General features: G+C 33.0%; 1 protein-coding gene across 1 annotated transcript in view; it reads left to right on the top strand.

The window, feature by feature from the left end:
- The first annotated feature begins 1,756 nt into the window (after window positions 1-1,756).
- LOC150098184 (neurotrimin-like) overlaps window positions 1,757-12,997 on the top strand; it is a 368,343-nt gene continuing 357,102 nt past the window's right edge. The window contains exon 1 of the mRNA XM_090406276.1: window positions 1,757-1,838. Within this exon, the coding sequence (XP_090262402.1) occupies window positions 1,757-1,838 (82 nt within the window). The remainder of the gene's footprint in view (window positions 1,839-12,997) is intronic.

Here is a 12,997-nt window from a genome sequence, read left to right as displayed (position 1 = left end):
CTGAATATTGTTCTCGTGCTTGGTAGTGTACTTAAGAGCTAAATAAATCTAACTCGGTACAAGAGAGAATAATTAAGATGACTGATATTCCATCTCTCATCAATTCATTTCATCATCTTTCATATAGTTTCTACCACTAACATTCTTTACGAAAATATTTTCCTCGTTAGTTTGCATCAGAATTGGTAATTTTTATCCTAAATCGGTTAACGCATGTTCCGTTCTTAGACAGTTTAACAACAAACTCATAAAACAGATAAAGTGTTCTTCTTTCGTATTCATTTCTTTTACTGCTGTTTCCCTTATGTATTTCCTAGAGTGGAAATTCTTCCGGTTCTTCAGATCTAATGTAAACATAGCTTCATCGCCCTCCTTAACGTTCTGCTTATCCACGGTACCAAGACAACAGTTTCAACTACCTCCCGTGTATGGGAATTACCAAAAATTCGCGCATCGTCAGTTTTCTCTTAGTTAGTGATGTAATTCCTAGATACAAATGCAATTAAAGTTTATTATAGCAAATATATGTATTTATCCTTGGGTTTTATTTCTATGCTCAATAATATGTTTGTTTGTTTGCATTTCTTTCGTTTATTTATTTTTAATTTCGTAGCTACTTTCTCTTTGGTTACTACCTCACTATTAAGGGCAAATATTTCCCTGTTAGCCAAACGGCAGCATAGTACTTCGTAGCTTTGTTTGTAAGGAATGCGTTCGCTCTTAAAACCCATATCTTTTCGGAGAAAAATATAAGTCAAAAAGTCATTTTAATAACGCACTTAAATTTACGGTGTCCGGAATTCCAGCAATCCTGCTCATTCTGAATTGGTTTTCGATCTCTTATCTTGCTGTCTGTAGCAAACTGTAGGATTCAAACAGCAGGGTAAGAGCTAATAAAACGGATACTGTATACGAACGCAATTCCATTCACTATTATCTTTTTATAGTGTACTCAGTGATAAAAATGCTTTAAACAACTCCATAAATTTATCATAGTCGTTATACTCAAATTCTCTCCTAATCATTCTTAACAACAAGACTGTCATTCAAACCACCACTAGCTTTATGCAGATGATGTAATTATGCAGTTTACTCTTTAACCGTGGGCTCATGCCCAGGTTATTATTTTGTCTTACCTGAGAGGTAAAAAAGGGATCTTATAAAAAAAAAGTGTCGCATATATCATGTTAAATCCCCCTTCTCAATTTCATTCTGACAACTGACCAATTTCCTTTCTCACCTAGTGATGCATGAATAGAACAGCGCTACCTCCAGATTTAATTAATTCCTCTTTATCTCCTATTACACTTCCGCCAATCACAGAGTAATGCTTATTAATCGCCTTGCTGCGATATCTGATTTCTGTGAAACGGCTTAGATCCACCAACACCACCTTTTATCGGATTGTGCGCACTGGCGGTTATTTGGTCGGTCGCTCGAGAGGGGCGCGCATGCCGCCACACAGTGTTGAAGGGTGCCGGCGGAAGGCTTCGTCGAACGAGAATAGAAATACGCTCTGCGGTGTGCTGTGAGGTTTGAGCTGCGCACGTCGCGTTTCCTATAAAGATCCAAATACGTCTCAGCAGACGTACACACACACACACCGAGTCAAGACGGCAGTCATTGGCGGCTTGGCTCGGCAGGAATAGGAAATCTCCTTTGACTTTGTGGCTCTTTTAGTCTGTCATTTCTCCGGCTGACTAGTGTGGGACGCCTGTATTCTTTTCGCTTTCTAGTCTTCCACCCCAAGAAAGACATGGGGCAATGGGTTTGTGTTCAGTCATGCCTGGTTGTGTTGAGTGTATCTTCCGTATGGCCACCAGCAGGATATGCTCAAGGTAAGACTTGTGTTTATTTCTTTATCTTTGTTGCTAATCAACTTAGGGGATATCCCTTTCATGCTATTTCGTTTTCTGGTTACCTTTTCCATTGCAAGTCTTAATATCGTTACGGTAATGAACGAAAGGTAAGAAGTTGGAAATAAGTGTGTTCCTCAAAGAATTTACATGTATTTTCAAAGGAAGATATCTATTGTTGATGAAAAGGAGTTAATACTCTTATAAGAAAACATACAATAGTAGCAACCTAGTAGTAAAATAAAAGTCACCGAAATTTGCAAATAACATTAAACAAAAAATGAATATTATGATGGCGATAATACTTCCGTTAGTAGAAAGTATTTAAAACTAACAGAACTCATTAGTACTTACTCAAATATAAATAATTTAAATATCAAGTACTCTTCTGTTATTCATTGCAATTGGTTTTCTGCAACGAAACTATACTGAGTATTCGAAATCTTAGGTTTTACTGCCATATCTGGAATTATTTCTCAATAATTCCTGGATCTTCTATTGACACCATAAAGTCCCTATACATGTGTGTTTACTAAGTTCTCGTAGTCTCTTATAAGAAGGAAACGTGTGCGGACGTTTGAAAATGTATTGCCTTAATTGGTGCTGTTTTATTAGATTTGCCGCCAAATTACGTTACAAATCAACAAACACCAGCAAGTGAGGCAATTAGGGATCTATTTTTGGAGCTAGCTGTCTTTACGGAAAGCACATTCTCGAAAGCAGAAGGATAAGAATCACATACTGTGTAATTAAGAATCCTTTCTGACACCAAATGTAGACAGTATTGACAAATAGATCTCGTCCCAGCGATCAGGTATAGGACAACAAACAAATATATAAAATATGTAATGAATGTGGAATGATTTTGACATTTTCCTCTTGTTATTATGCGTGATATTACAGGAAAATATTTACTTCTATTTATTATTTCTGTAATTAATAATGAGTTACTTACTAACGAAGTGTGTGTGTGTGTGTGTGTGTGTGTGTGTGTGTGTGTGTGTGTGTGTGTGTGTGTGTGTGTGTGTGTGTGTGTGTGTGTGTGTGTGTGTGTGTGTGGTGAGAGAGAGAGAGTATTATTATTTGCAAGAAGTGTTCAATATTTGGGTACAGTCATATAAACTACCAAAATAGGGGTGTAAAATAAATTAGGATATCTATTATATTTCTTTATATCTCTCTCCATTGCGTCATTCGTTTTTTTTCACACAGATTCGAATGTGTTTTTACAAATAAAAATAACATTTTATTACCTTTATACCTTAGTGGTTGCCAAACTTATACTGTATCAGTTGGTGAAGAATTTGTGAAGAATATAATATAATGTTAAGAATGCATTTTTTTTATTGAAATGTATTAATTCTAGACTTGCGTATATCCGTCTTTATACAGGATCCTAATTGAGTTTCTCAAGAAGGCTTTCTTCGAATATAAATCAACATATTGAACAAGAGATACTACTACGAAAAATAAAATCATTTTTTTCTTTCTCCTCCATTAACACACAAGAAATATTGGCATTGCTATTTATTATAGCTTTATTTAAAGAATTCCAATGGAATCCCAGTTCTTAGTAATAGGACTGGATGAAATATAATAATAAATAAACGTTAGTTTAGTTAGTTTCAAAATATATTTGTTTCTTTAAAAAATCATGTATGCTTTTTATAATAATAAGAAGAAGAATAAAATTACAAGCGTATCATTATTATTGATATCTCACCAATAAAACTTTGGATGTTCTGATAATACTGATATAGCAGTGAAAAACTGCCTAATTTCTATTTTGTCTGAAACAATTAAAAGTCTCGTTCATCATACTCACGAGCTACGAGAGTTTAATGTTTGGAAGCCTTCCATCGCGAACACTGACTCAGATAGCTCAGATCTAGAATGGCACAATGTCTGCTCAGCGATTTAAATATTTCGTGTAATTTTAAATCTTGGTTATTAAATTTCAGGGAGAAATTCCGATCTGAAATAAATAAATAATCACAAGTTTACATCCGACTGAATATTCAACTACAGCATTTCTATTGGAAATGCTAGGATGAAACATAGATTCCAGGAGGTGTTTGCAATAATAATATACTGTATATATCCAAATCATTAGACTAGAACTTCGAAATTCATTATCACACAGCAATTATCAGGCTGATTAGTTCGCTTTCTCTGAAATTTTTCGCTAGATATGTACAAAAAGAACTTTATAATATCACTAATAGGGCTGATTAATCATAACTACACGCTAAAAGAGACTTTCCTAAAGATGATGTCTGTAAATCGATTAAATGATGTAAGTCGTGGGTAGGTAATGCTGTGAACATAAAAGGTGGGCGATCCTATTGTGCGTGAAGTGGAGTCACGCTGTGTCAGAAAAGCTGTCTTAAGGAACCCGACAGAAAGAGCATGTCGGCCAACGGGTTCCGATGTCAAGAAATTACAATCTGTTGAAAAGAGACAAGAAGCCATTCCTTAGTTTCTTATACCATTTCGTCGTTTTATTTAGTGGTTTAAAGAGACTGTGAAAGTATTATACTGATATAGAATTAGAAAAGTGCTGGTTGCTAGAAGTGGTGATTTCATAAACTGATTGTTCTCTGTGTAATGATCATTGCTATATGCTCAGCTCTACGAAACTGTGAAAAACGGAGATAGCTCAAAGCTATTTTCGCAGAATTCTTTCCATTTCTGTTTCCGCTTCATGACTGCGTTTGCACATGAGTGAACCGTAAAGACGAGTAAGGTTTTTATACTTAACAGTCATGTGATTTGAACTGGATTGCGTGTGAGGTGTTTAAAAGTAACTGAAGCTGTTCTTATGGTCAGGACTTGAATTATTTTAGCAGGAAACAGTGCAACTAGCAACGTCATGTAATGGCAGAGTTCTGCATGCTTTTATAGTTTTCATGATAGCAAATGTCTTTCGTTATACTAAAGCAGTTTCTGTGCAATGCAGCGGAGCATTGCAGTGAAGGCTGCATTCAGTTAACGTCGCACTTATTGTTGAACTTCTGCTTAAATAGTACATGTTATAGAATGTCACGGAAAAATATTCCTTTTACTTTTATACAATACTCGTAATTCAGTTAGAGTTACCGAATAGGTTTACCATTTATTAAATTAAGGTTGTTCATTGTAACCTCTGATTAAATCAGGTTTTATGCCTTAACAAATCATCATTAACGTCACGTGGTTTTAATTCCAAATTTATGACAAATGTGTTTTGCATGAAATTATTTTCTTCGAATATTTTTATAAAATATCAGTTGGGTGTTTAAAAATAGCATTTTACATTACAAAGTAGACTATTTTAATTGCCAATAGGATATCCCCAACTCATTAATGATATTCTAAAATCATAAGTATTTCTCAAAGTTAACTGAATATACCTAATAACAACAGTTATATGCTATAAAAGAAGTTATGGCTTATTTTATGAGTTATGCGCATTGTTACTTATAGCTAATAAATAATGCATATTTTTTGTATATGAACACTAACAACTACTGATTTTTTAAGTTAATTCTAAATATAATCTAGAACCGTTCACAATTAACATTAAACATTTGTCGCTAAGGGATCTTTCGGCCGTTTGAAAGAGAATAGTCCCTCGTTTCTTATTCTTATTAACCTTCTTCGATTTCCATTGGATATATTATACAGAAAGCTGAAATTGGATTTGCCTTCAAACACTGGAATAGTTTATTCATATATTCTTAAAATAACTAAAAGCCCTCCTCTTGCATTTTTCATGATATTTATTGTAAGTAGCTTCAGTAATAAAATAGCTTCAATAATGTTTGTACGCACTGTAAGACACTAATGTTATGTATACTTTTATGTGTGTGAATATGCAGTTTTATATGATTTTGGGAGCCACAGTGAAATATTCTACTTGCATTTTCTACATAAAGGTATTGAGGGGATATCGTTGACTGTTGTATTCTGCATCAAGTAATGCATAAACTATTTTAAAATTTTATTCTACATTTAGTTTATTTAGTTTTTATTATCGTTAATAAAAAAACCTTATTTAACGTAATAGTTGAAGGAGGTACCGTCGTTTTACAGCATATTTTATAACGTACAATGCTGCACTTTTATACGGAAAATTTAAAGAAATAAACGCATTCTTTCAATTGGTTTCTTTATTCCTTTTTCCAGCAGTAAGAATAAAACATAATTACATTAACCATTAAGATTAATTGCGTGTTTGTTAAAGTAGAACTAATTAAAAATAACTTAATTTGAATAAAGAGTTTAAATAATACACATTTTGCCATGTTCTTACGTTTTTTATGGAAATTTTTCCTTCACTCTAAATTAGAATATACTTGCACAGCGGATGCATTAAGATAGTCTAATCAAATGATGCATTACCAGCACTGAGACATCTGCTCACCGTATCATTGTCAGAAAGAATTTTCTCATTTTTTCCTCCTCACTCAGCTTTCTGTACACATCCTAAGAAGATAGGGGTAGCTTAATGCAGGATAAAGTTTACTGATTTTATCTACGAAAATAAAGCCTCTGAAGCACATTTAGACCAATACGCCTTTCATGTGAAAGATCACCGTTTACTCTTGAGACGATAAACTTGAAAGACAATTCCAAAAAGAAACTTAACACAAAAAACAGAAAGTGTAAATCATTGTCTCTCAGAGATCTTTTTGTCTCCTTAAACAATTAAGATTCCATGTTCTTGATCAATTTCTTTTACAGCTGAAATTAGAATATAACTCTGTGTGTACCTTAAAAAATAGGAAGGTCCTCGTCTACTTTCCAGCGGCTTGGAAAAAACAGGGCGGGAATGATTAAAAGAAACAAACCAGACTACTTCTGCTAGAACTAACGTGTTTGCTTTTTCTTTCAAACACCACACTGCTTGTTTTGTTTTGTTTTTCGCTGCGCTCTACGAAGAATATATGACAAATGGTGCCTTTCTCTTTATCCGCTTTGGAGATGCCAAATATACACTATCTCTTTTGGTCCACCTGGATAGCAATTTTTTTTTTGTTTTCAGCTGACAAGGTTCCGTTGTCTTCGACCTCGTCAAAATCGGGGATAGTGTCGTCTAAGTAACTTTATCGAAAGGAATGCAGGTGCAGAACCTGTCCCGATATTCGTTCTCCAATTACTATATCCTGTAAGAAAGTGCTGGTTTAGCAGATAGGCCTTCTTCGAAGGTGCCAACACCTTAAGAGATCGATCGTTTGTTGGCTGTGTAATCAATCTGAGACAACTCGCTCCCTGGGAGATAACGATGACACTTGTCCCCTACTCAGAGTGGCCGTCGGCTTACATCCTCGACCCCGCCAGTAGTAAGCCTCAGCTGGCTGTACCGAACCGATGAACTGTTTGAACCCTTGTCTTATCGCCAACCCTGCACGAAAGAAAATGCTGGGCTACAAAATGGGGTGAAAGTAATCTATTTGTCACTGGAGAGATATAACCCGAGCTGTTCCCCCACTTTTGAAACACTTACACGTACGAAGGAGGCTAAGGAAACTTTGAAGGAGGCTCAAAAATTACACGAAGGAATGTTTACGTTTCGTAATGCTGTGTGTATCTCCCGTCACTCACACACACACACACACACGCACACTTCGTACTATCGGGAGCGGTTCCGAATCTCACACGTGAGCTTATCGACCGCAGATGTTACACAGAGAGGCGTCTTACAGATTGTAAAACTGAAATCCATAGAGGTAGTTTCACCATCAGATGCATAGTAAGTGCTAGAATTTATTCCGCATAAATTGTAATTTAATTCTACCAGTTGTGAGAAAAAGAACTTTAAACAACTTCGAATGCTTGCGTTTAAAACGCATAATCAGTATTGCAACTCATTTTATGTGCGTCTAATAGGAGAATTCTAGCTAATTCTATGATATTAAAAATCATTTCAAACATTATTTTTATTTTAACAGTACCAAAGAATTATTGTTTCCATTCTTTATCTCCTATTTTGGTAAGCTATTCCATGCTGACCAATTAACTTTTTTACGTCTTTTATTATATTATTTGAAAAAAAAAATCGACATGCTAATAGACTTCGCGATAAACTCTGTCTGACTCTGCATTCTTTCTTTCTGTGAAGATTCACTATATACTATATATATTAGTATTAAATTCGAAAGCGAATTTTCCATCAAGTAAACATCTTTTAGAGAGATTCAAGTGAAAGGAAAGAAAAAATAAATAAAATACAGAAAACAGTCACTATCATATCGAAGTCAGATAATATTATTAAAATGATCAGTCTTATTAAGAGCAGGTTGAAGAATTGTTCAGTTTCTTTTCTTTCATAGATATACGCACCAAATTATAGAAATAAATAAATTTTAAACCAGATTAACTTTTTACTATTTCACGATTAACCCAAAGATTAGATTATTTCGCATCCTAATAATATAGATTAATTTATTATTACAAAGCTTTTGTAAAGAATACTTAAAACGAAATCATTACCGTTCATTATTTTACGTTATGTAAACGAAATGTTTGTCTTGAAATGTGCAAAATCGCTGAAAGTAATTTGCAATTTTCTTGGATAAATACATTAGGCATTGTAATAATTAAGTCAAAACTATCAGTTTCAGAAATCCTAATGTTTAAGATGCTAAAGGCAAACATTTATGAGTAGTTAGTATAAAATAATTTATGAACTTCACTGACCGAAGAATTTTTGTTATTTTTCTTCATAAACCATTATATTAATTTTGAAAAAAATAGAAAATGTACAATTTTGGATATCATCCTGATGCTATCAAAATCGACCTGCTCAATCCGGAAGCAAATGCACTTCCGAAAATCTAAAAACATTTTAATCTGACCATGTTACTTCCTCAAATGATGAGGAATTGATGCAAATTATCCTTCAAGTAAGGGATTTATAATTATTCCTACCAATAAATATATTCTTCAATAAAATATTTACATTTTATATATGTCATTTATATTTCAATATATTGCATTTATATTTCTCCAGCACGAAGAAAGAATGTAAAAATTTGATAATAACCAACTCTCTGGAATTTGCATTAGATCGTTTCTTCTAAGTTAGAAAAGCTTAAAATTGTGCACTTTCATGAGTTATTGTAAACACAACGAATATCTTGATTGAACTTTCTTTGCGAATCCAATCTTCACTGACAGTAAGAGTTTTCATTTATAAGACTGGAAATTACTTTCTCCGACACACATACATGCGCGGATCTCCTTCCTTTTTTCTTTTCTTTTTTAGTTTTATTGGCCTCACATCTGGTTGGCGTGACACGAAGCATCTCAATGAGTTTCTTTTTCTTCCTTTGTATTCTTAGTATCAATGGGTCTTTACCATTTTTTCTTGATGTCTATTATCAACAGGAACAACGGACTAGTTCAGGTTATTAAGATCTGTTACGATGAAGGAGGACCTGTTGGCAGATAATAATTGCATTTCCTGCATAACCTGGACATTACGTAAACTGTTTATTGCAAATAGACTTAAAGGGTACAAAAAAATACGCCAATCATTAACTTTAGATTTTAAGTGTAGTGGAATGCTCAAGTGCTATTAATTATCTGTCATCAAATGAAATATGAAAAATAAATAAATAAAGCGGAAATGTCAAAATTAGGTTCTTGAAAACGATGTCAATCTTTGAAATTATTATGAGTGAAAAAGTATTAGTAGTAAAACAGTATTTTAAATAAAGATGTACAGATCATAAGTGTATACATCCCGTAATCATAATGATCTTAAGAGTGTACATCTAACAATCATAATGATCATAGGAGTGTACATCTAACAATCATAATGATCATAAGCGTGTACATCTAACAATCATAATGATCATAAGAGTGTACATCTCACAATCAGTGACTGTAAGATGTACAAGTTCTCACATTCGAATTCAAATGTGAATTCGAATGTGAGAACCTGATTCACCAACCTACTACAAAGGTATTGTATTCATAATTATAACCGGGAAAGGAATTAGAATATCGAGTTTTCTGGTTAACAAAGAGTTTAGTAGTGTAAAACTAGTCGGGATTGCTATAATAAAATGGATGATATAAGCACACTTATTCTTCAGGAGAAAATGATAACTTGCGCTAGGACTTATTTCACTAAATACAAAGGTTAACGATAAAAAAATAGTTTTTCCTCTGGTTTCTTAACATAATTGTTTTTATAGAAAGGTGCTTCGCTGCACAAAGTTCATTTGTTTTGATGAACTTAGTGCAACGAACTTAGTAACGACACCTAAGTAAATATAAAAATTAAAAATAACGTAATTGACGTTGATGTTTTTTTATTATACATAAGTATATATTATTTTCTGTCCATACAAATACTTTTTTTATGGAGATAACTATTTATTTTGAAGATCTATATTTATTGTTTATAAACGCATATTAGTTTTTAACTTCATAAAGCAGGTGCTAATAATCAACTAATGATAACTATTTATGCAGTTAGAATAAAAAGAACTACATTTTGATGCACTGCTAATTTTTGAATTTATTTATATATATATAATAAATTTGAAATGTTAATAAGTAATCCGAAACAGAATATTGAGTTGTTACAAAAAAAAAGTATGTCAATATAATTTTTTTGAAGCATAAAAAAAAAATCGTCATTGTTTGAAGAATTTTTTTTCACTTACAACAGAATGTCAAAATTATCTCCCCTTTAATCAAAACTAATATAAATAAACAGCAATAACTTACTCTCGATAATCGACAAAAATATTTCAGAATGCAGTTTAAAACCTACTAAATATGAATCTCGTCAAAAAATGCAGCTTATTTCGCTAATATATATATAAACTCGTTTTGCAGAACATCTTTCTCTCTATCGTATTTATCTCTTTCTACTGCGCATACTGTCCAAGAACTGTAATACGAACTGACAGGACGAGCCTTGACGATATTCCTAAAGCAATAAATTCTTTGGATTATGATGGAAAGATATCAAGGCCAAACATGTGGGAAAATGACGCGAGATAATCCTTTCCCCAAATATCTTCCATACCGGTTTTCTCTAACTTCCATCTATATGTGGAAGTACCGTACGTGCTTTTTTCTAAAGCACCAGAGCTTTACAAAAACCATAATGTCAAGGTATCGGTGATTTAATAAAAGTTGAAATTTGGACGTTTCATTATTATTTAGTTGTCGCAGTGCTATTGCAGTTAGAGTACTACTGTAATATAACGTAATAAAATATAATACTATTGAATAATATATAGTCACAACACATTAGTTCATCTGCGTGGGCTTTCGTAGATAATTTTGACTAATCTCTGGTGTTCCAAGAGATTACATACAATACAGCAGTGCTTCCCAAACTTATGGATGCCAAGGCATCCTTTGAAAAAATTAAAATATTTATGGCCGCCATCGGAAAAAAATCGTCATACAGACATATATTATTATAATATGTATTGTATTTATATTCAAGAATTTGCGTTTATAAGCTGCTTTGTACTTCTTATCAATACCTTTGAAATGAAACTTATATGAATAAGCATATATTTACTAATATTCATTAAGCGCTGAAATACGCAAGAAGCAAAATTTGTGAAGGAACACCAATGTGCGATTTTTTCCATTAAAATAAAATATAAAAAAAAACAAAAAAGAAATAATAAATAATAAAAATTAAATACGTTTCTTTTAAGATTAAAAAAAAATCTACTTAGTCTTAAAATATTTTAAATTTGCTTTCATTATTTCACGGATCCCCTCAACAAAACTTAGGGCCCCCAAGGGGGCCGCAGCCCACTGTTTAGGAAGCGCTGCAATACAGCATGTAGACAAATTTAGGAAAGATAAAAATCTAAATTTTTAAAATTCATTTCTCAGCACAACGAATATTTTTGGACTCAAGCTCTATACTAAACCATAAAATAGGATACCGTTTGTTCACGCTGATGTAAAATAAATGAAATCAGTGGTAATAAATTAATGTTTGTTGCTACCCGTGGTACTATGTAGCAAACCAATGTTTGGTAATCAGCTATTTTAAATTTTGATACAACCACATTCATCAGCTGAAAACTCGTATCCTGTTAATTCATATATTTGAATGAAAATTAGTGTTCCTTGACACTAAAATGCAAATGAAGTAATTATCATGTGAAAATAAATTTCGACTACGACGACACGCGGAAATCAGAAATAATTATTTATTGCTGGTATAGTTATAGAAATGTACTGTGTTTTCAGGGTGTGTTTAATGTATTTAAATATTCTGATTCCAGTTATATTCTGCGATGACAATCTTTATGAATAAATATACTAAAAAGAACCCGTTTTATTGCTGTAAAAATCAAGAATTTAAACCATGGTGCAATAAAAAATGAAATATAATAAAATAAAATAGAAACATTAAAAATAAAAACAAAACATAATTAGCTATATTCTAGAGAACATTATGTCGTAAGCAAATCAACCGTGCTATCATTAGTGTCTTATATGAAGAGTTTTGCATCGCTTGAATTACCTTGTAATAAATGTTTGCTTAATATCTAAGAATACGTTTTATTCAAACAAATAATATTTCAACAGATGACTAAAATAGCTACATTTTATTTCTGACATTATCTATTGGTCCTTTTCTGTTCGTTTGTGAAGGGAAAAGGGATTTTACGGAACTACGATGGGAACAGGGTACAGAGCAGTGTGAAGTTTCCTCGCTTGCACCTGAAGTGATTCGAGCCCACATATTTACAGCCGACGAATATGTTGGGTTGTCCTCACGCCTGTACTATAGAAAGGACATTTTGTTTTTCTCTGCATTGCAGGTGTAACGCATGGCCTGATGTTTACTTTTTTCCTATCGGTTTCTTGTTCATTACGCTATTGTTAGTTCATTCGCTCATAGATTTTGCATAGTTACAATAAGAAAACTAAATACTTTGCATTATACATACAGATGCAATGCGTTTACCAGTATGTAGGCGTATATAATTTGACGCGTTACAATACATTGTTCTTTCCCCGTCTAGTTTGTTATAGAAAAGTCCTCTTTCGAACAGCTGTACTGCCCTCATGGTACTTATTTCGCGCCAGTTGCAGCGATCTTTACAGATCATGTCAGATTTTCCTTGGAATACGCTCTCTACAAGCGCAGGAGTAAGAAT

Source organism: Typopeltis vanoorti, chromosome 16, assembly GCF_054136105.1.
Source record: "Typopeltis vanoorti isolate ZY-2024b chromosome 16, IOZ_Tvanoo_1.0, whole genome shotgun sequence".
Classification (NCBI taxonomy): Eukaryota; Metazoa; Arthropoda; class Arachnida; order Uropygi; family Thelyphonidae; genus Typopeltis; species Typopeltis vanoorti.
Note: the sequence above shows the minus strand (reverse complement) of the source record. Positions and strands in the feature narration are given on the sequence as shown.